Source organism: Gymnoscopelus braueri, assembly GCF_963280865.1.
Source record: "Gymnoscopelus braueri genome assembly, chromosome: 15".
In the NCBI taxonomy this organism is placed as follows: Eukaryota; Metazoa; Chordata; class Actinopteri; order Myctophiformes; family Myctophidae; genus Gymnoscopelus; species Gymnoscopelus braueri.
The window spans coordinates 8825821-8847434 of NC_137620.1; the positions used below are offsets into that span (position 1 = coordinate 8825821).

Below are 21614 nucleotides of genomic sequence, written 5' to 3' on the forward strand. Positions count from 1 at the left end.
CACACACACACACACACACACACACACACACACACACACACACACACACACACACACACACACAATATCTTCACATTAGAACAAAACACAGTACAGTGCTATGCTCTGGAGAGACATCTATATCTACTGGTTAAAGTGTGTCATTACAGCCAAAAAATGCTAAGGGGGGCGGAGCTGAACGCCTGTAACCTAAAGTTAGCCTACTCTATGCTGGTGACGCGAGGTTTCATTGAGCCAACTTCTACGGCAATTCCAGTCAATAAAGTGCGTGGTGCGGCTGGTGCGTGGATTCCAGCTGTTTTCTATAGGCTACAGCATTTAATCGAAAGCGTATGAAGTTGTCACAACTGAACTGACAAGGTAAGGGAATTTGAAGTCTCAATCTGTATTGGATATCATTTTTACTTGTTGCCTATCGAACAGCCTGAATGGTTATTTTCCTTTTTATCTTTTTCTCTACATTTTCTCTCACATTTCCAGACAGTGGGGTAGCCAGGATTTACGTTAATAGGTGGTGGGCGCGCACGCACACATGCACACGCGCACACACGCACGCACGCACGCACGCACACACACACACACACACACACACACACACACACACACACACACACACACACACACACACACACACATGACACACACACACACACACACACACACACACACACACACACACACACACACACACACACACACACACACACACACACACACACACAGATCTGCAAGCTCCTAACGCGTTGAGGTGCATTGTGAGCTTGTTGATCTGCTATTATCGAAACATCTTGAAAAATGTGGAATGTTTTTTGAGACACAAATCTTGTATGGGGGTCCCTGGCATTAAATATTTCCAGATGGGGGTCTGTGTCCAAATCTGTCTATTTACAATAAACAATAAACATACTGTAAACTTCACCTAATTAATAGTCCTTTGAACCATTTATTTTTTTCCCCTTTCAATCCCCTTTCTATCCATGTTTTCAACAGAGAAATGGCAGAAAAACACCAACAACTGAAAAAGAATTTTGAAGGGGTGGGGAAGAAGGAGTTGGATGCAAACACACAGCTTGGTGAGTATTGTTTTATTAAAAACCTCTATATCAGTGGGTCTAAAGAATACAGGAAGGGTCGGCACTAGGGAAATCTGGGCATCATTTGTTTGTCTGGGCACTAAAGAAGAGTGGGCACCAGGATGTACATCTGAATGTAGTTGCATTCCGGTAATAAGCATCATGCCAGACAGGTGCAAAACGCATTCTGTGGACGCGAACCATAAGACTTTAAAGTATTTCTGTTTTGGTGGCTGGATTTCCCTAGTGCCCACTCTTCCTAGGTGGCCAGTTTTCCCTAGTGCCCAGAATGTTTTGGTGCCCACTCTTGCTGTAACCAGTCCGAATTGGTGTGCCGACTCCTGAGACAGAATATAGAATGGACACTAAAAAAAAGTGGGCCTTGGAGCATACTGGGCACTAAAGCGGAGTGGATACTTGAGAAGACTGGTCACTAAAAAGAAATGGGCACATGAATCTTAAGCATTGAGCTTATTTTATTAAGCATCCTTACACAGTACAGGAGTGTAAGAAAATATTGATGCACTTGAGTACCACAATATGTTGCATCGTAATACTAATCGATATTCAAAAACAAAATATAGATTTTTATTGTTTTTTTGGGTTTTTTTTGCCAGAATACAGAAAAAGTAGTGCTATGTGATGTTGAATGATAAAGGGACTATGTATGTACTGATCTTGAATCAGTACATACGTGCGTTTGTGTGCTCTGCTTCATATTCTGTTGATCTCCAAGAGTTATAATTATAGCTACATTCATGTATGTTCTGAATGATCTGATAATTAAACAAAATGTGTGTGTGTGTGTGTGTGTGTGTGTGTGTGTGTGTGTGTGTGTGTGTGTGTGTGTGCGTGTGCGTGTGCATGTGCGTGTGAGTGCGCGTGCGAGAGAGAGAGAGAAGAGCAGGGGATGAGAGATGGACAGAAACTGTGGTGGCCTACAGTTTTGAGTTTTAAGATCATTTCCATTTCACAGGAACAGAGATGAATTGACTATATTCACACAGCGGCCATTTTGCGCTCACGTCATATTTGCGTGTGGGGAAGAAATGCCACTCAGGGTGGCATTATTTCATTAACTTAATAGCAAAATGGCCGCCGTGTGAATATGGTGAATAGGAGGAAAGGGGGGAAGAAGACAAAACAGAGAGACTTGTTGAAAGTAGATACAGTATGTTTGGCGGTTGGTCATGGCTTTCTATCACAGTGTGCCTTCTCCTTTCCTTCAGGGCCACCCCCTTTACTTAGGGGGCTTTCTGACAGAAGGCTCAAATACAATGCAAAAACAGGGAAGTGAAAAGGGGGGGCTTTTTTTTTATGAGAAATATCATTACAGAGGACAGTTGACCGCAGCCTAAAAACAGAAAACTATGTCTTTGGACATTCCAAACTGTAAAAAAAGAATAACTTTCCAAACACTCGATACACTAACACACTAACAAGAAATATTGTTGGGACCACAACAGACATAAACATTTCATATTTCAATGCAGCTCATAAAACTCAGCCAATTACAGGGTTTTTGACCCATCTTGTTCTATTGTTTTATTTTGCATTGCAGAGAATGGAAAGAACACAGACTCCACTCGTCAACCAAGGTGCAGACTCGCAAGTAACACACATCTTCCTCCAACCAGTGAGTCCATGTTACTATTCCAAACATGTTGTGATTATGATGCTACTTCTGGTAATTATGGGGTTGCATCTAACGATATGACAATAAAAAAGGAAATTGTAAGCTTGTAAATAGGCTACTTTTGCCAAATTTTGGTGTGGAGGGGAAACAAATCCCGGGGCGGGGGATCCGGTCAACAAAGTATATGGATAAGCAGATATAATAACAGATACAGTATGTACACAAGGTGCAAGGTTTGTAATAAAATATTAGTAAACTGATGCAGTTAAATTAGCATCAGATTCATATATAATAACAAATGAGAGTATGATACATTGACAGTGCAACAGCAGCGGGGCACACCTGAAGTCATATAATAATTATACTAAAAATATTATAATCCTGTAGTCCTGTAACCAGGACAGCCTGGCGACAGGCATCACAGGTGACCACAGATTAGAATATAGACATTGCTCCACATTAGTCAGTAAATTTCATTTTCTAAAAATACTTAAAAACATACAGTTAAACATACATGACTAGATGTCCCTTTCCCTGTCTGGGTGTTCTTTTCTGCATGATGTGGACTGTTTGACTGATGCCTGTTTTATGTTGCAGTGTGTGGAGAGAGCCAACAGACGGGTGGAGAGAGCCAACAGACGACTCCACAAAGGCTGGAACCAGAGCGTTAATCCATTTAGACCTGAGGCCGATTCTAAAAACGCCTTCTAAATCCTGTCTTTTCTGAAAAACTTAGGACAGGATTGTATTCAAAAATGTCAAAAAATGTATGTCGCTATATACTGTACATAGCAACAGGAACCCCCGTCATGAAAGGTATAGTTACAAACAGGGGTTCCCGCCCTTAAACGAGACAGTCTACTGAGGACTTCAGTACTTGAGGTCACAACTCCTATTGCTCTAGTTCACAATCTTGCTTTATTTAGCCTACTAGTGTACGAATTTATGGAAATATGGAAATTATTGTAGCATTTCTTTTACTTTACTTGATCATACTACTTTCACTTTTTAATTAGATATACTCATTAATGCTGCTGATGTGAACGGCGAATAATGTGAATGAATGGGATTGGGACACAATACTAACGTTAATAAAGTCGCCAGAAATCCCTTAATACTTTTTTATTAAGTGTCTAATTTCACGAGCAGGATCTACCATGAAACAACACAGGGAATATAATATTTATTTTATTTATTTATTTATTTAGATCAATTCCTCCTGCCAGTGAAGAGACTTATTGCATGCAGAGCACCCTGGTTTCATACAAATACATGTTCTGACCTGCGACCTGTTGTTTTACCTTTCATCAAGTAATGCTAAAATAGCATTCCACTACTTCAATTAAAAATTGGACTGAGCAACAATGTATGAAGTACTTTGATTCATGGGGTTGTTTACTGAACATTGAACAGCCACATACTTTCACTTTCAGTTGTGAGGGGGGGGGGGGGGGGCAGTCATTTCAGGGAAATGGCCTGATCTGCTGTAATGCCTGGGTTTCTACCACCCTTAAATTTGAAACACTGTTTCAAATACTGTACTAACATCATTGTTGTAATGGTAAATAGAGTGCAGTGAATCACTGCTCAGTATTCGAAATGATGTAGAATTTAGTACTACTAATACTTAGATAAAACTAAAGACCAGCTCATCTTTGCCACAAGGGGGCAATAACAGGATGCAAATATACAGTATTCAGGACAGTAAACTGTGTGTTGAAGTGTCCTCGTGCAAGACACTGAACCCCTAACTGGTCCCAATGAGCATGTCATGCCTTGCACCGTGTCCTCCACTAACATGTGAATGTAATGTACATTGTAAAGCACTTTGGACCATTTACCATGAGGGAGGGAGAGCGAGAGAGAGAGGGGGGAGGGGTTCTCCACAATCCATCCAATCCATCCAGTCGAAGTGTCCCTGAGCAAGACACTGCTTCCCAGGTGCTGTATGAATACCACCCACTGCTCCCAATAGTTAAGATGGGCAAATGTAATTTATTTATAGCACCCACTGCTCCTACATACCGTACAGAGAACACATTGCACCATGTGCATACAGTGACAAAAAATAGCCAAAATTAGTGACTTTTTGGACAACAAAATGAAGAGAGAGAGAGAGAGAGCAGGGGGGGGGGCTGGAGAGCTATTCAGCTTTGTGGCATGAGAGGAAAGACAGCCAAAAGCAATCTTCAATCATAATCTTTTTCTTTTTCATTTTTTTGCAGAAAACCTGCCATCCTGCCACAGAGCTGCTATCATTGGCATAGCAGCATCAGCTGAGCTGAGCTGGTTTGCTGTGTGCACGTAGCAGCGTCCGCTGAGCTTTGATCTGTCTACTTTTGAGGGAACAGAGATACAGGGATACGGATAGACAAACCCTGACCCCTTCCTTAACAACCTATGAATTAGCTATAGCTAGTAGCTAAATAGGGTACAAAGCTATTTTCTCTTTGCCTGAGATTAATGTATTTTGTACATGATCCCTGAATCCCAAACTAACACATGATAGTAAAACTAGGTTCTCAGACCTAGGAAATACTGTTCCTAGTGATAAAGAAGGGGACACAGGTACGGTAGAATCACACTTGAGCAAAGGCACACACACATATACAGTAGGCATGCCCCCACCACATATACATAAACCTAAATTCAATGTGACTGGTCTTTGAAGTTACAGGATGATAGAATGGGCTGGGTGAATTATAGTTTCCTTTAGATGGTGCAGACACTTTGTTTTACACACTGCCCACATATGAGCCAAACCACACATAACCTCCCCCCTGCATTGTCACACTATACCTGGAAGTCATGTGATTCAGTGCTGGCGTGCTCTGTATGCATCCACTGTGGGATGGCAGATTATTCTGAAATTCAGTTCCAAGAAGGAATCATGCTCCATGTTAAAGGTTCATCGTCTGGCATCAAAGCGATTGTCCAGCAGCCTCCAGAGAAGTCAGTCCAGCCTGGAGACTCAGTGACTCTGAACTGTACCGTCAACACTGCTGGTACTTACTACTGTGCTGTGGTCTCATGTGGTGAGATAGGGGGTGGTGAAGGTGAGGAAGATGAGTATCGTAACCAGATGAGGACCATGTTGTTTCTCTCCATCAGCAGAACTGGAGTTGTGCTCTGCATCGTCCTCATTTTAACCATCATCTACATGACCAGAAAACACACCTCCTCACGTTAACCATCATCTACATCAGTGGCTCCCCACGTTTTTTGATCAAGGCCCAAAAGAAAAATTGTCTAGGACCCAAACTAGTGAAAATGGCCGATCTGCAACCTCACAACGCGTTGCAATGTCATGCGTTGTGAGCTTGTCACTATTCATATTTTCTTTTCTTTTTTTTATTCATGGAATTTCTTTGATTGTTTTTTCCATTCATGAAATTCTCTTTCAAAATGTTTGACATGTATGTTTTATGTCAGACATAGTATTCATTGAGATGTGTGAGAATAACGATGTGTGATGTACAGACCACGTTTCTGTGTAATAAAACTCTTCTTGGCATTAACATAGAGTGGAAAGTTCTTAGTGGTCACTACATCTCTGAGGAGGCCTCAATTTAGGGCGACCAGCCCAGCTTAGTGGGTAGAGAGGTCATCTGGTAACCAGAAGGTCACAGCCCCGGTCAATGTCTCAAAGTGTCCCTGAGCAAGACACGTAACCGTAACCCCCCACCCATGCGCTCATCATAACCATCTGAGCAGCCGTCGGCTGAGTGAAGCTAAAAAAAAAAATTCCCACGCGGGACAAATAAGATCATCAAATGTGTAGTTTTTTTTGTATCAATTAATCAAATTGCATTCTATTGTCTTGTCAGCCTGCAGTTTGATAATAATTATAATTTAATAACTTAATAGTATTTTTTGTCACTATACATTTTGCACAATCGTGATTCAATGCCGTTGCATGCACCTTCTGTCATACTCTATTTCCCCTGCAGCTTCTGTGTCCTGACGGCTGCACCGACATGACTGACACAGTCCTGCAGTGGTGCAAAAAGTACTCAAATGTTATACTTAAGTTAAAGTATCAATACTATAATGTAGAAATACTCTGTTACAAATAAAAGTCTGTCATTAAAAATTTACTTGAGTAAAAGTACAAAAGTATTGGTATAAAAATGTACTTAAAGTACCAAAAGTAGAAAGCACTCATTATGCAGAATATACATTTTGGCACTTTGAAAATAGCCGATCTACAAGCTCACAATGCCTCGCATCGCGACGCATTGTGAGCTTGTAGATCGGCTATTTTCAAAGCGCCAAAATGTATATAGGGCTGAAGTGGTTAATGTATGTTTTGTAATAATAATCCAAATCTACAAACTAACTAGTAACAAAAGTTTTCAAATAATTGTAATGGAGTAAAAGTACAATATTTGCCTCTGAGATTGCAATCTGGCCCTCAGAGATATCAGCAAAGCGGGCTACCATGGGCTATAGTTCCAAACATTGGAACTATCTCATTGAGGTAGGCAGAGCACTTTCGCATTCCAGAAAACATTAAGGAGTGAACACAAAAAGACAGTTCTTGCAGCTTTCTTATTTTTTTAGTTATAAATTGTTTTAATGTACTGCCTGGCTTCAATCTCAAATACAATGAATGAGGGTTTGGAATGACTAAATTTTGATTTATGTATATGAAATGTAGCTAGAATAATTATCAAATTCATTATGAATACAGAATACCTATCTTTTCTTCTTATTACTATTATTAACAAAGCCAAACAGTAGTACATTTTGCCAGTAAAGACTAAAGTCAGAGTCGACATTATCAACAATATACAGAATACTTACAAACTTCCAAAACTTGTTAGTGTGGGTACAATTCCAGAATAAGTGCAGCATTGTCTGTACGTTTCACACAATGAACAGTTCACACACAGATGTCTTTCTTAAACTTAAGAAGATAATGACTTGTAGGATAATATGCAGGATTTTAAATGAAACCTCCCTCACTTTATTGGTATTTATATGGAAGATTCCACATAACTTTCCAGTTCAAGCTATCAACAAATCTGGACCAATAGGATACTACATAAGGTGTACTGATAATATTTTTAAAGCCCGTATGCTACGGTTTGTATTTTTAACTCCGGTGACAGGCAGACACTACCCACTGGAGTTTTCACAGGGTCAAGTAATGGTGCGTCATCTGATCTTACTGTCCCTTTAAGGAGCATCAAAATTCCACGGCTCTGTTTGAAGCAAGCTCGCGTCACTGGCAGTGTTGCCAGATTGTGTGAGAGAAATAAGCAACAAGGTCTGTGAAAACAAGCACAAAAGAAGGCCACATCACATGAGAAATGTAAATGTATATTCATCAGCTATTTGAAAATAGCAAATGTACAAGCTCACAACGCGTCGCATGCTATTTAAAAAAAAAGAGAGAAAAAGTGAAAAATTAGAAATATTTGTTGTACGGGGCTCCCTGGCAAGTGGCAACAAAACATTTTCAGATGGGGGTTAGGTAGATGACACATTAATATTGATATGGGGGTAGGCCTAGTTAAAATGAAAATATTTGAGAACCACTGCTTTTTTTCTTCTTTTTTTTTAGAAACAAGCCCAAATTAGCAACTACACTTTAGTTACAAGCCCCAAAAACCGCAACCCGCAATGACTAACATTTACAAGCAACTTTACAGAAAAATAAACACATAGTCGCTTATAATAAGTTGACATGGCAACACTGGTGGTCACGGGGCTTTCCACCAAGGAAATCGAGTCATATTACGCTGAGAGTGACGTGACGACCTCGGTCACTCAACCAATGGTTTGAATGAATGGTATTCCAAATACACTTTCATAGAACGCTCTGACAGTGTATTTGGAATACATGAAATGTATGTAAGATCACAGACATTCTAGGGCTATGTCTGCATGGGTTTTCAACATGAGGTCCTCATAGCCTTGGATCAAGACTATCATAGATGTATTTGATCAAGTGAAGTCTGACTTGAGATGAACTGAATCATGACAGATTATGACTTGCTTGCACTATTATTGCACTGATGCCTGATTTTATTTGTCTTTTTTAAAGCGTATGGTAGGATATATGTAGGAAATATGTTTTGTTCTGTCTTGTCTGTCTTTTTAAATGCTGACCCTGGGGAGCTGAGCTTCAAGTTGTCCTTTGCATTCGTACAAATGGCAAATAAAGTCTAGGGGAGAGTGAGGTAATGTGAGACACTTTTTACATTTTCTCCCCTCTAGGTGAGCTAAAATGATATAATGTATTCAAGACAAAAGGCAGTGAAAATATGATTGTTTTAAAAAAAGTTTTCTGGTGTCTCACTTTACCCCAGGTCTGGGGTAAACCGAGACAAACCAGAAAAATCAATGGGGTAAAGTGAGACACCAGACCACTTTTTTTAAAACAATCATATTTTCACTGCCTTTTGTCTTGAATACATTCTGATAATTTCCATTGTTAGGAAACATCCCAAATGTATGGGAAATGTGTACATTTTACTGATATATCATTTTAGCTTACCTAGAGGGGAGAAAATGTAAAAAGTGTCTCACATTACCCCACTCTCCCCTATGTTCTTGGCATTTTCTACAATGTTTATGAAATAAAAAGTAAAACATATGCAATGTAATATTAGATTAAAATATGTTTAAGTACTAAACTTAGACACTTAGGGTAAAGTGAGACAGTGTCCGACTTTACCCCAAGCCATTTGTCTCACTTTACCCCACAGCCACATTTTGGTGAAAAGGACCACTTTTAGCAATTCTGGCTAATCTACAATTAGCATTAATCACATGGATGTATAGGTATGTAGTTCATCAACATGCATGACATAAGTTTTTCTACCTGAATCAATTTTCTTTGACACAACAGCTGATTATGTTGACAGCCCAAAAAATTACTTTTACATGCAAAAAACATATTTTAGTGAAAAAACATGCTTACCACAACACAATGAGGTCCTCTCCTCCATGATAAGTGGGAAATGGGAGGGGCTTCAAAATCTAATGGTCATATGACCACACAGGTGTTGTGGTCAGGTGATAAGGGGGGTGTCTCACTTTACCCTGTGTCTCACATTACCCCACTCTCCCCTATGCTATTCTATTCTATTCTATTCTTTTACTTTCGTATCTTAGATGGAAAGTAAAACACATTTTTTAAAGAGTCTGACTTTTACATTCGTATGATACGAAAGTAAGGAAAGTATACGAAAAGTCAGACTCGATAAAAATACGTCTATGATATAAGTCTTGAATCAATTAATAGGGAATTACTCTTTAGTTTTTTATATTAACCACTTGAACACTAGAATGCCTAACCTGACACCGTCAAATGGAAGAAGCTTGCGACACACATTTGTTTAAGAGATTTCCGGAGGGAGGGGGGTTTACCAGGCTATAGAATGCCTAATCTGGTAGGAACAATTTAGCAGAATAGCAAAATAGCAGATCTACAAGCTCACAGTCACAAGGCAGGGCCAAAGGTCAAGTTTATTAAGTAAATTTGAGGGTGCAAACTGGTTAAATGTCTGAAAATACACATTAACATGAATCCATATGAATAGAAAAGATAATGTGTAAACAAACAGATAAAAAAACATTAATTTACACATTTACACTGTAATTAGAATGACACGCCCACGTAGCGCCCACTTGGCAGCGCAGATCACTGGCGTAGCGTCATGAGGGCCAGTGGAGCCACGGCCCGGTCAGTGAAGACCCTGGGCCTGTGTGCCCCGTATAGCTGCTCAAACTCCTGGGCAAGATTTGCCAGAAAAAAGTAATTCTGCTCCGACACCAATAGACACAGCCCGCCGGCCGCCGGTCACGTTACTGCAGTGATACGTTGACTGGCCCATGCACACCTTTTACAAAGCTACAGCTGCCTACTCCTGCATATCAATGGTCCAAGTGTGACCTGTAAAGTACCGTAGTCTGTAGGAGACATAATCATGTCCTAAGAGGAGTCCAAAAGAGAAAGGATCCTGGGATTCATTAATTAAATTACAGAGGTGAGTAAATATGTACATGTACTCAAGTACTGCACTTTTTGAGGCATTTGTACTTTACTGGACCTTTCTCTCTCTCTCTCTATCTCTCTCTATCTATCTATCTACACATACATACTCGCATATTAGCGAAAATGGGCAATATATTGTTTGTTGTGAATGAATGGGCGTCCATATTTAGGAGGTGTTTGCAATTGTGAAGTGTGTGTGTCAACCACTTTGCAGTGCAGATCCACTTCACAGCCACCTCACGGTGTGAGAGAGACCATTTTGTAAAAGTAGGCCAAAGATACTTATAGTCAGCGGACATGGCAACACTCCTTATAATTAGCATACATGGCAACAGTGGCGTGCACGCTTGTTTCTGTCTCTCTGGGTACAGCCCCACATGTCCGTAAACGTCCGTATACGGACCGTATACGGACGCCGGAAGTCCCATACACACCCATGTTAAAAAAAAAACGGAACGGTACTTCCGGTTTTAAACTTAACATGGGTGTGTATGGGACTTCCGGTGTCCGTATACGATCCGTATACGGACGTTTACGGACATGTGGGGCTGTACCCTCTGTCCCTCTCTCCCCCCCTCCCCCCTCTCATTGGCAACCCAAAAAGTTGTTTTTTTATTCACCTGTTTCCTAGGCTTTCCACTTCCTGTGTGTTTTCCACTTCCTGTCGATTTGATCCAATGAAATCCAATGAAACTGGTCAGATGACTAATAATATCCAATGAAATCCGACAGGAAGTGGAAAACACACAGCCTAGGAAACAGGTGAATAAAATAAAATTTAAAAAAAGAAGAAAAAGAGTTTCGACCAACATGAAGGGGACTGTGATGAATGCAATTAGTGTTCATTGAGTACACCCTTGCAGTAGCCTAGTCAGGCAGAGTTGTTATATAAATCTGACCAGCTGTACCTATTTTGCTGATTAACACAGTGAATGGCAGAAGGCAATGAGAACTGTGTGAGTTTATGACGGGACCGGCCACTTGACTTCTCATAGTCCATATTCACACAGCGGCCATTTTGGAATTTAACATTGCGTTGCTGTGGCAACTGGGGTGGCATTTCATTGACTTCATGGCAATATGGCCGCCGTCTGAATATGGTCTATACACAGACAGTTCCGCCGCCAACACAGGCTGAGTGAGGCACACATTTTAGCTGTTCATAAACGATGTACTCAGGACTTATGTTCAATATGAGCGGATAGTACGAATACATGGACCACGGGTCCATTTGGTTCATCTCTACCCTCCCGGAGTTAAATCTAGATTGCGGGGGGGGTGTGGTCGCCAAAATAAATCCCTCATAATATGGGGTTGTGTATAAAAAAGTTTGAGAAGCCCTGTGATGGAGAGAACCGTTTCGTCGCGTCTCCCTCTCTCTCTCTCCATCTGCCCCACACACACACTGCTCCTTCGTGTCATGTCTCTGTGTCTCTGTTTCTCTCCGTCCCTCTCTGTCTCTCTCCCTGGCAACACTGTCGCGTACGTTTGTTTTGTTGCTGCTGCAGCTGCTCGAGCCATGCGATGTTGCGTGGCTTTGTGTGCGTTTGGCCAGCATGTATTTTTTTGCGTGGTCCCATGGCTGCGCACAAAGTTTTGTGTAGTAAAGTTTTGTGTTGTGTCCAAAAGACGTGACCATTTTGACGTTGCACTACCCGCGGAAGTGATTTGCATAAGTATTGGGACATAATGTGTTGCATATTAATTGTACAGCGTGCAAGTACAGTAACGTATGGGAAGCAGCTGGTGTTACAGGCAGAATATTGAGGATTTTTTTGTGGAAATTGTCGAGTTAGTTGGGCCATGTGTCTGCTTGGAGACTGGCCCCATGCACTCGTGTAGACTAGACTCCATGAGTGTGCTTGTCAATTAATGTGGCAAGATGATAAAATAATGAATACGGTTTCATATATAGGTCTTCAACAGTGTAAATGTGTAAATTAATGTTTTTTAACCCCCCCCCCCCCCCCCCAGGCTTTGAGGGGAGAGACAAATACAATCTCTGGTCAGTAAGGTGAAATATGTTTTTTATCTTTATCCTTGTTTTAGACGAATAGAAATGACAGGAATAGGCCAACAAGTGCAGCAGAAAGATGAAGAGGTGAAGAAGATGAAGAAGAACTGGGATGATGTCATCACCGAAAACACACAGCTTGGTGGTGAGAATTGGATTATTAAAAACCATGTCACTCTAGATTAGGGGTCTTCAACAGGGGGTCCAGGACCCCTAGGGGGTCCTCAGAGTTACTACAGGGGGGCTGCCAAATCTTTGTGTGATATAGGATGATTCGTTTTTCCATTAACCACTTGAACCCTAGCATCCCTATTCTGAGGATAACTTTAGCCAAAAATAGCCGATCTATAAGCTCACAACACCTTGCAAGTGGGGAGAAAAAGAGCAGACCAAGTACAGAGTGAAAGGTCAAGTTTACTAATTATTGACAGTTTTAAGTGTTTAAATGTCTGAAAATACACATTAACATGAATCCAACACTGATGATAGTGCTGTCAAACAAGTCTATGAAGATGACAAAGTTAAATCTGAAACACAATTTTATACAATATGTAGTGGGGGTGGGGGGGGGTCCCTGCTTCATCTCTCTCAGCTAAGGGGTCCTTGGCATGACAATTGTTTAATACCTCTGCTCTAGATGATTGTTATGTCGATGGTTAATCAAAATGTGATTAGATTCAACATGCCATTGCAGTTCAGCAGTGATGTGATCAACATGTAGGCTTTTTAAAAACATGATACAAACATACTGTAAACTTCATCCAATGTCAGCACAGTACAGTTCTTTTGTTTATTGACAATACATCCACTGATGTGTTGCAGGGCTGCAGTGTCGCGTCCAGGGTTGTGTTGCAGAGGATGGAGAGAATACAGACTCCACTTTTGACAAATACACCAACAACAACAACAACATCTTTCCACTGAGTAGGTCGACCAGTAATGAAATGCTTCCTCCAACTAGTGAGTTCATGTTACTCTTTCAAACATTTTGTGCTCATGATGCTATTCGTCGTGGTGATGAATTCAGTTTTATGTTATGACTTATAAAATATGTAAAAGAGAAACATACTAAATGAGAGTGCGAGCACTGTGTCAATGTTCACAAACGGTGTCAGTCTGCTATTGTTTGTGTCAGAATAGACTGTGGCCCTCATTTATCAATGGAGCGTAAAGAACGGCTTATTTTTTGCCTTAAATCTGGTCGTAGGCCAACGTCCAAGTGGCATTTATCAAGCGATCCTATACAGCCAATCCTAGCGTACATTTGGTCGGAGCTTTGATAAATCTCTCGGCTGAAAACAAGCGTCATTTAAATAACACACCCTTAAATATTCTCGAAACGCCCAGATTTTACGACATGAAGAACCAGAATACGACCAAACGCATGGAAAGCCAATAAGAAAGCGTTTCCCCCGCTCGCTGCCTGTCAAGTCACACACACACACACACACACACACACACGCACACGCACACTCAAACTCGCACTGTAAAAATACAGATTTAATGGATACAGTACGTTGCTAAGTTTCTCTTCCCCTCTCCTGGGCTCCCTGTCTAACATGTCTGATGTGTGTTTTGTGTTACAGTGGCTGAAGGATGCAAAGGATGGAACCGATCTTTATTAAATTCATTGAGGCTGGTTATCCAATCTCTGCACTTCGTTACATTGGCAGCCATAGATAAACTAAGTGATCCTAGAAGAGGGGGCTACATAGAGAGAAGAGAGAAGCTTATTGGATTGTTTCTTTAGGAACTGTATGTGGCCGTAAATACCACATCATATGTTGAATAGTGACTGATCTGCAAGCTCACAACGCGTGGCAGCCTACGACGCCACTAGATAGATAGTACATAGAGTACACAACACATCAGATAAGAGAGAGAAACTGATTTCAAACCACCTCCTGCCAATCTAAAATCCACCTGCTACCCAGCAGGCTATGCCTTTCTATGCAAAGGCTAGGAGATGCGCACTTTGATGATTGACACAGCAACCTGTGAGGATACAGTTACCAACATGGAAAGATGTCAACACCAAGTCACCCAAGGCATCGAGACCTTCGAACAAGCAAGACCATAGAAAAGGTGGTCTTCTCACTGCATGCCCAAGTAAGAAATATATGGATATACATGTCACGGCTAGCCATGTGTGTTCAGGTGCTGCCTTTCTCCCCCCCTGTGAGTGAGCTGCGGAGCTGATTGAGCACCAGTGGCGTCCCCAGGAATTACATTTAGGGCAGGCGAGATTTTTTTTGCAACTCCCCTCCTCTATTACCCCCAAAAAAGAAATTTCAACTCAATCGAAAACCGGCGAAAGTGGCCGTTTTCAATATGTTTTGGCCATTATCTCTGGAACGGAATGTCCAATCTGCTCAGTTCAAAGCTTGTTGGAAAGCTTGAGGACATTAAGCACGCAATGACACATTTCCGGGTTATTTGGGTTATTTGCCTCTACAGTGGGTACGCCACTGTTGAGCACACCAGTGTTCAGTCAACTCATCAGGGTGTGGCTGTTACAAGCCTGAGGAAGAGAACAGACAGAGACAGTGTTCCATTCGGCAGTGTGATGCTATCATCTTCAGACATGCAAACTTGTAGCTTTTCAGCTACAATAGCCGTTTTAATCCAAATAGGGCAATTGTGTGACACCTGACCCGAAAAAAAACCCAACATGTTGTCACCTTTTTCACCTCGGGGCTGTTTGCATGCCTGCATCTTAAGACACAACTATTGTGGGTGATGACTTTTACTTGCAAGGGATGTATTAACTGTTTTACACAACCTAGCTTTGATTGATTGATTGAATATTTTATTAGATAGAAATGTGAAAACATGGGAGTGTGTTTCGTGTCTGTTTGTCTATCTGTTCTAGTAGGTGCCGGCTTATGTGTTCTTGCTTTAGACCAAATTTAGTTACGTCAGAAAATGTGTTTTTCCCTAAGTGTATTAATACATTTTTTTATACATCTGTTGTCTTGACTCCTTTTTTCTCCCGGCTTTTAGATTATGTCAATATCCCCTAGAGTAGGTGTGGTCGTAACAGTGTAATCTAAATGAATGAGGATTTTTCTTGACACAAGATGGCATATTCTTCTGATGACTCCAATATTCTTTGCTATCTTGTTTGAAATAAGTGTTATATATGCTTTTTTTGTAAGTGAGGTTGTCATCTATAAGTATTACAAGTAATTTAGAAAAACATATGATTCATGGCTTGTCAGAAAGTGTCTTTCCAAGTTTCATTCTTCATCATCATTGCATAATTGCTGATGATGAAATAAAAGAAAATCCCATTCCGTATGATAAAATTTTTTTAATTAAAACCGGTAGTACTTGTTGTAGGCTATGTCCTTTATCATGGCGTCTGTTTACAAACTCATACTACTGATGCCTGGTCTCATTAGTTGTGGTTGAAAAATATCATAGTAGTACTACTAAACAGGTGTGTAACAAAAACGTAAATGGCGGTGTAAATAGTTACTGTTGGCATGGAGGAGTAAAGTTATTTATTTTGAAAAGAGTAACAAGTGATATTTTTAAGGACCATCTTATAACATATATCTGTTTAAGATTGGCTATTTATGTCCAGCTGCCACATACACATGCATAAACTTCACTCTTTCAAAAAATACACACCGTTGTTGAAAAATCTGTAAGGATCAGCTCCTCTTTGCCACAAGGGGGCAGCCACAGCATGCAAATATACTGTATCAGGGGTATTCAATGTTTTTCAGACCAAGGACCCCTTGGCTGAGAGAGAGATGAAGCAGGGACCCCCACTACAAATTGTATACAATTGTGTTGCAGATTAAACTTTTTTATATATATATAGATTTCATAGATAGCTTCACAGATTTGGTTGACAGCACTATCATCAGTGTTGTGTAAATTCTGCTCAATGTGTGATGGGACTGCAATGGTCTGTACTGATATGACCCAGTCATTGAAATCCCAAACATGGAATAGACTTGGACCATGCCACACATGTATGTTTCAGGATTGCCACCTGTCAGTAACAGTGGATGACTTAAGTTGCCAGGTTTTCTTCAGAATAGGTAACCACTTTAGCATCCCAATTTTGGGAAAATGAAAGAAAGAAAACCTGAGGCCAATTCAAAAAATGCCCTCTGAAACCGATTTCTTATAAACTTATGTATGTTAATATATATAGCAGCATTTAAAATGACACCGATGCTTTCCTGGATTGTGTGGGTTATAATTGTTTTGAAAATACCATATCTACAAGCTCACAAAGTGGGTTGGTTAATGCAGAAATACTATCATTTTAAAATAGAGTATTGGCATATAGTAGACACTATGTCACCTTTGGAGTCCATTGTATTTAGGGCTTGGCCTATGTACTTCTGTGAGGTCTTAGTTCTGCTTCTGAAAAAAGTTTCTGACTCTGGAACAGTGGGTCTCAATTGGCCCAATTTCTAGAGGGCCCCTCTAGAAAAGGCCAAGGGGACCTTCGGACCTCTGGGCCCAACATGCCTGTTCAGGGATCCAGCTCTGCTTGTAGAAAAGTTTCTGCTAAAAACATTTCTGACAATAACAGTAGACATCTCTTCAGGGTTGAAGCTACCGTTCACTGATGTAACGTTAAATTGTAGCCTTTACGTCACATGGAAGTGCAAGGATTAGGAAGGCACCAGACCTTAGACCTTGGCAAACCGTTCCTTGGAACCTTGGGCAACCTTTCACCCGTATTTTGTCGCTCCCTGGCGGGATACCAGAGAACTGTTAGTGTGGCTGAGACAGAGAGGGAGCTGCAAAACTAACACTAACAGTATCCATTATTTTGTGGCATGTCAATAATAATTTACAATTACAATTCAGGCATTTAGCAGACGCTCTTAATCCAGAGTGATTTACAGTAAGCAAGGAAAACACGAGGTAATACATCAAATGCATAGCAATAGTAATCTAGGATCATAGGTAAACCAAGAACCTTGGTTTAATGATAGTTTCATGATTCTGGATAAGGATATGCACACTAAAATGCCAACAGCCCCACATGTTCAGCATTAGTCAACTTGAGCTTTAAGAAACTGAATTATCATATTGTATTAAACAATAAAATGTATGTTGAGTGTGCCTCTCAGGCTCAGCCCAGGGGCCTTGAAAAACCTTTCACCTGTGTGTGTGTGTGTGTGTGTGTGTGTGTGTGTGTGTGTGTGTGTGTGTGTGTGTGTGTGTGTGTGTGTGTGTGTGTGTGTGTGTGTGTGTGTGTGTGTGTGTGTGTGTGTGTGTGTGTGTGTGTGTGTGTGTGTGTGTTATAAATATTTAACCACTGAAAATATTAACAAGAGCTTGTGACTAAATAATAACTACATTAGACAGAATGACAGATAATACAAGCCATGATACAGTACAGTACATTCAATAGTTCTCAATCTGTTGGGACTGAAAGCTATATGGGACACGTTGTAGTGAGAGGTCAGACATGAACTAATTCATTATTACAAAATAAATATGGTAGCTATAGTTTTTTTTATCTTATAAGTTTGTAGGATATTACAGTTTATTTGAGCACATTTTGGCCATTTAGCAGACGCTCTTATCCAGAGCAACTTACAAAGTGCAAGATCAGAGACAGTGCAATGAACATTTGTGTTGAAGTTGAATCCTTACAGTTAATTATACTTTATTGATTCATCCCCTGCAGTTGACCCATCATAACTACTGGGAGCAGTGGACAGCCACTGAGTGGAACCCAAGGACCAGCTCCAGATCTAAGGCCAAGGGCCCAACCGCACTGACAGGAGTTTGTCCCAAACATGCATTTCTTTTGGTGCATGAGAAAGCCTAAATGAACACTGGGACAACATACAAACTCCACAGACAACACCCCTGTCTGGTTTGATAGCCAGCCTCCTTACTCTGATAGAACAGTGAACTCTGAACCTATGCTACCCCTTGCATTTACTTATTATTATTATTCTAGTAATACTTAAATATTAATGTACTATTTCAATACAGAAAAATGATGACTCAAAATTAGCTTTTAGATATTAAAGATATTAGCTTTTTGACCAATAAGCCCTCCTCCAAATAAATACATAAAATGCAATGCAAAAAAGGAAAACAATAAATCAAACGTTTTGTTGAGCATTTATTAATTGCTATTGCGTGCATCATTTTAACTTAAAACCCAAGGCATTTGTTATTACAAGGTGAAGCTACAGGATGATAAGACTTAACTATGTAACATAATAAATAAAATGTTTGTTATAAAATAAAACGTAACTTTGTCCTATCTGTATGGTAGAGTATGTTAATACAATATAACGTACAGTATACAATTGGGGTGGCTGCATTTAGTCTCCCTGCTCTTCTATTGAGACATTTAGATTGTGTCAAAGGTCATGTCTCACCTAGACACAGGATCTGACAAGAATGTTGAACGTATGGCTAAGATTCAATTTATCCCCCTAGGGGGATTACTGTATCAGTCATACAGTAAGTGTGTGGGTGCTGAGCCCCACAAAGTAGATCTATACTGTAGGCCTGTCACAATTATGACATAATCGCAATTATTTTACATAAGCACAATTATTTTGCTAAATTGTCATAATTGTTGTAATCGTTTCAATGTTCAGTTTCAGTTGAAAAAAATTCATACATTTTCAAACATTTTCCCTAAGCGCCAACAGCCGACTGAGCAAGCTGGGTCTGGCTCTGGACGCAATTGGTTAGACCTACAACCAACTACCAAATACAGTCTCCCATATTTGAATACTGGGCCGTGATTGGTCACCCCAGACTTCGGGAGCAGGAAATGGATTCACAACAGAGCGGTGCCAGACCCAAATCGCAGACGGCATTTTTTTTTTTGCACTGGCAGATTCGTCTGGACCCAAGCTAATTTTTAGCACCGTAGTAGCCATCTGTCGGTGTCAGCTCAGGACTGATCTCCCGACTTCATTCGACCGCCAGTCTGTAATAATCTGTAGTAGTCTGTTTGGTGCAGAGCTACCTTAACAGCTACAGTTCTATTGTCTAACTCCAGCATACACGGTCTCATTGTCCATGTTGTTTCTCTGTGGTCTTGGTCTGCTCTTCTTGTTGAGACTCACAGCAGCATAATGGAGGTTGTCTTCATTCTGGTCCTTGTTTAAAGAAAAAAAAAACAATGAAGAAAATCATGATGATCCGAGGAACAAGACCATAATGTGGACTTTGTGCCCATGGGAAATTAGGTCAAATAAATAAATAAAACCTACCGCTGTGTTTGTAGGAGACACTGAGGAACCAAGTGAGTGTCCTAAAAATAAAATATACATAATGTTATGAACCTTTCCTGTTGTACCCGACAGTGTTACAGTACCCCCCCTCCCCATCCGCCCCTAATAAAAATGCTTTGGAACTCACCACCATGGTGAACACGTGTTTCCCATTTCAATTTGTAGATGATGGAAGACAAGACAATAACCAGGATGATGGAAATGACCAGTGCCACACCCAGGCAACACACCAAGTAAAGCATTGTCCTGTCTGTAGATGCACAAAATAACAAATATCTATTCATACATCTCTTTATTTCAATTGTAAAGCTGTCTTCTCTCAATAATCCAGCGATACTTGAAAAGGTATAGATTACTTTGTCATAAGCCCATAAAATGGATGAAATAGAACTAAAGGTGCTGAGAATATGATTAAGTGATGTTATCTACTGTACCACCAATGTCCAGCAGTATCTCCCCACATGAGGCCACAGCACAGTAGTAAGCACCAGCAGTGTGGACGGTACAGGTCAGATTCACAGAATCTCCAGGCTGGACTGACTTCTCTGGAGGATGCTGGACAATACCTTGGAAGCTGGAGGAGGAACCTTTGACATGGAGCATGATTCCTTCTTGGAACTGAATGTCAGTATACTGTTGCATCCCACAGTAATACATTGCAGAGTCTGACATTTGCACATCTGAGATTATGAGATGATTTATTCCTTTTTCAGGGACCACAGAGAAACGGGGATCGTTCTTAAATTTATCTGAAAAAGTAACTACTTTGTCATTGTACTTGTTCCGGGACGCTAACGGCTCAGGTTTATCTCCAACACTGTGCTTGTACCAGTAGACGCTCTTGAAGCCTTCTTGATGGAAGCAGTGCAAAGTCACGGTGTCTCCAACATCGGCCATTATGAAACCCTTCTGCTGTTCTATCACTGATAACTGAACAAAATTAACTGGAAACAGAAATATAGAAATATATATTAAAAAGCATTTAAGAAAATATAAAAAGAAAATTGTGTTATCTTACCTTCTTTCCATAGAAGTAGACACATTAGTTGCAGGATGATCGTTGATGCTGCCATCATCTTCGAGTTGGTCTCTTGAGTGGAAGCAGTTTACGGACGTAGACCACATCTTAAGAGGAGTGGCTGTGTGTGATTGGCCGAAGTGGTTGCTTCGTCCTGCAATGATGTCATGAAAGATTGACAACAAATATATTAGTGACCCAGGCTACATTCTATAGTTCTTGGAACACTATAGATTCAAGCATGCTGTGTGATGATGTTGATAAATCACCTATGTTCTGTGATTACAGCTGTGTAAGGCATTCTCTGCAACTCCACTGCAGAAAACTAGCCGCCCGCAAGTGTGTTTGACGCATGAATACAGAACACACTAGCACGGAATCACATGACTTCCAGGTAGTGTGACAATACGGGGGGTGGGGGTGGGGTTAAGCTCATGTGTGGTTAAAATATTGTCTGTAACCTTATGTCACCTAACCATACATTTAGTCGAGGACAGAATTGTTTCAGTCAACTCGTATAAACAACATACAAAGTGGCAAATTGAGTGTTGATGTAAGTTCTTAGTGCATAGTTGAATTGGTATGAGAATAATAGGACATCACATACAGTGCAAAGAA

The 21614-nt window shown here is 40.5% G+C and overlaps 1 protein-coding gene and 1 long non-coding RNA gene across 2 annotated transcripts; one reads left to right on the forward strand and one right to left on the reverse strand.

The window, feature by feature from the left end:
• The first annotated feature begins 221 nt into the window (after positions 1–221).
• Positions 222–4076, forward strand: LOC308101857. The gene is made up of 4 exons (XR_013934578.1): positions 222–360; positions 991–1073; positions 2635–2709; positions 3307–4076. It is a non-coding gene; the product is annotated as an uncharacterized lncRNA (long non-coding RNA).
• A 15650-nt stretch (positions 4077–19726) lies between these two features.
• On the reverse strand, positions 19727–21342 carry LOC308101338 (uncharacterized protein; the record flags this gene model as incomplete). The annotated part of the gene is made up of 6 exons (XM_080450762.1): positions 21266–21342; positions 20997–21150; positions 20413–20922; positions 20106–20228; positions 19958–19998; positions 19727–19843 (listed from the first exon to the last, which is right to left on the reverse strand). Exons 2-6 carry the CDS (start codon positions 21052–21054, stop codon positions 19727–19729), a joined length of 849 nt encoding a protein of 282 aa, XP_080306888.1. The 5' UTR covers positions 21055–21150; positions 21266–21342.
• Between the last annotated feature and the right edge of the window lie 272 nt (positions 21343–21614).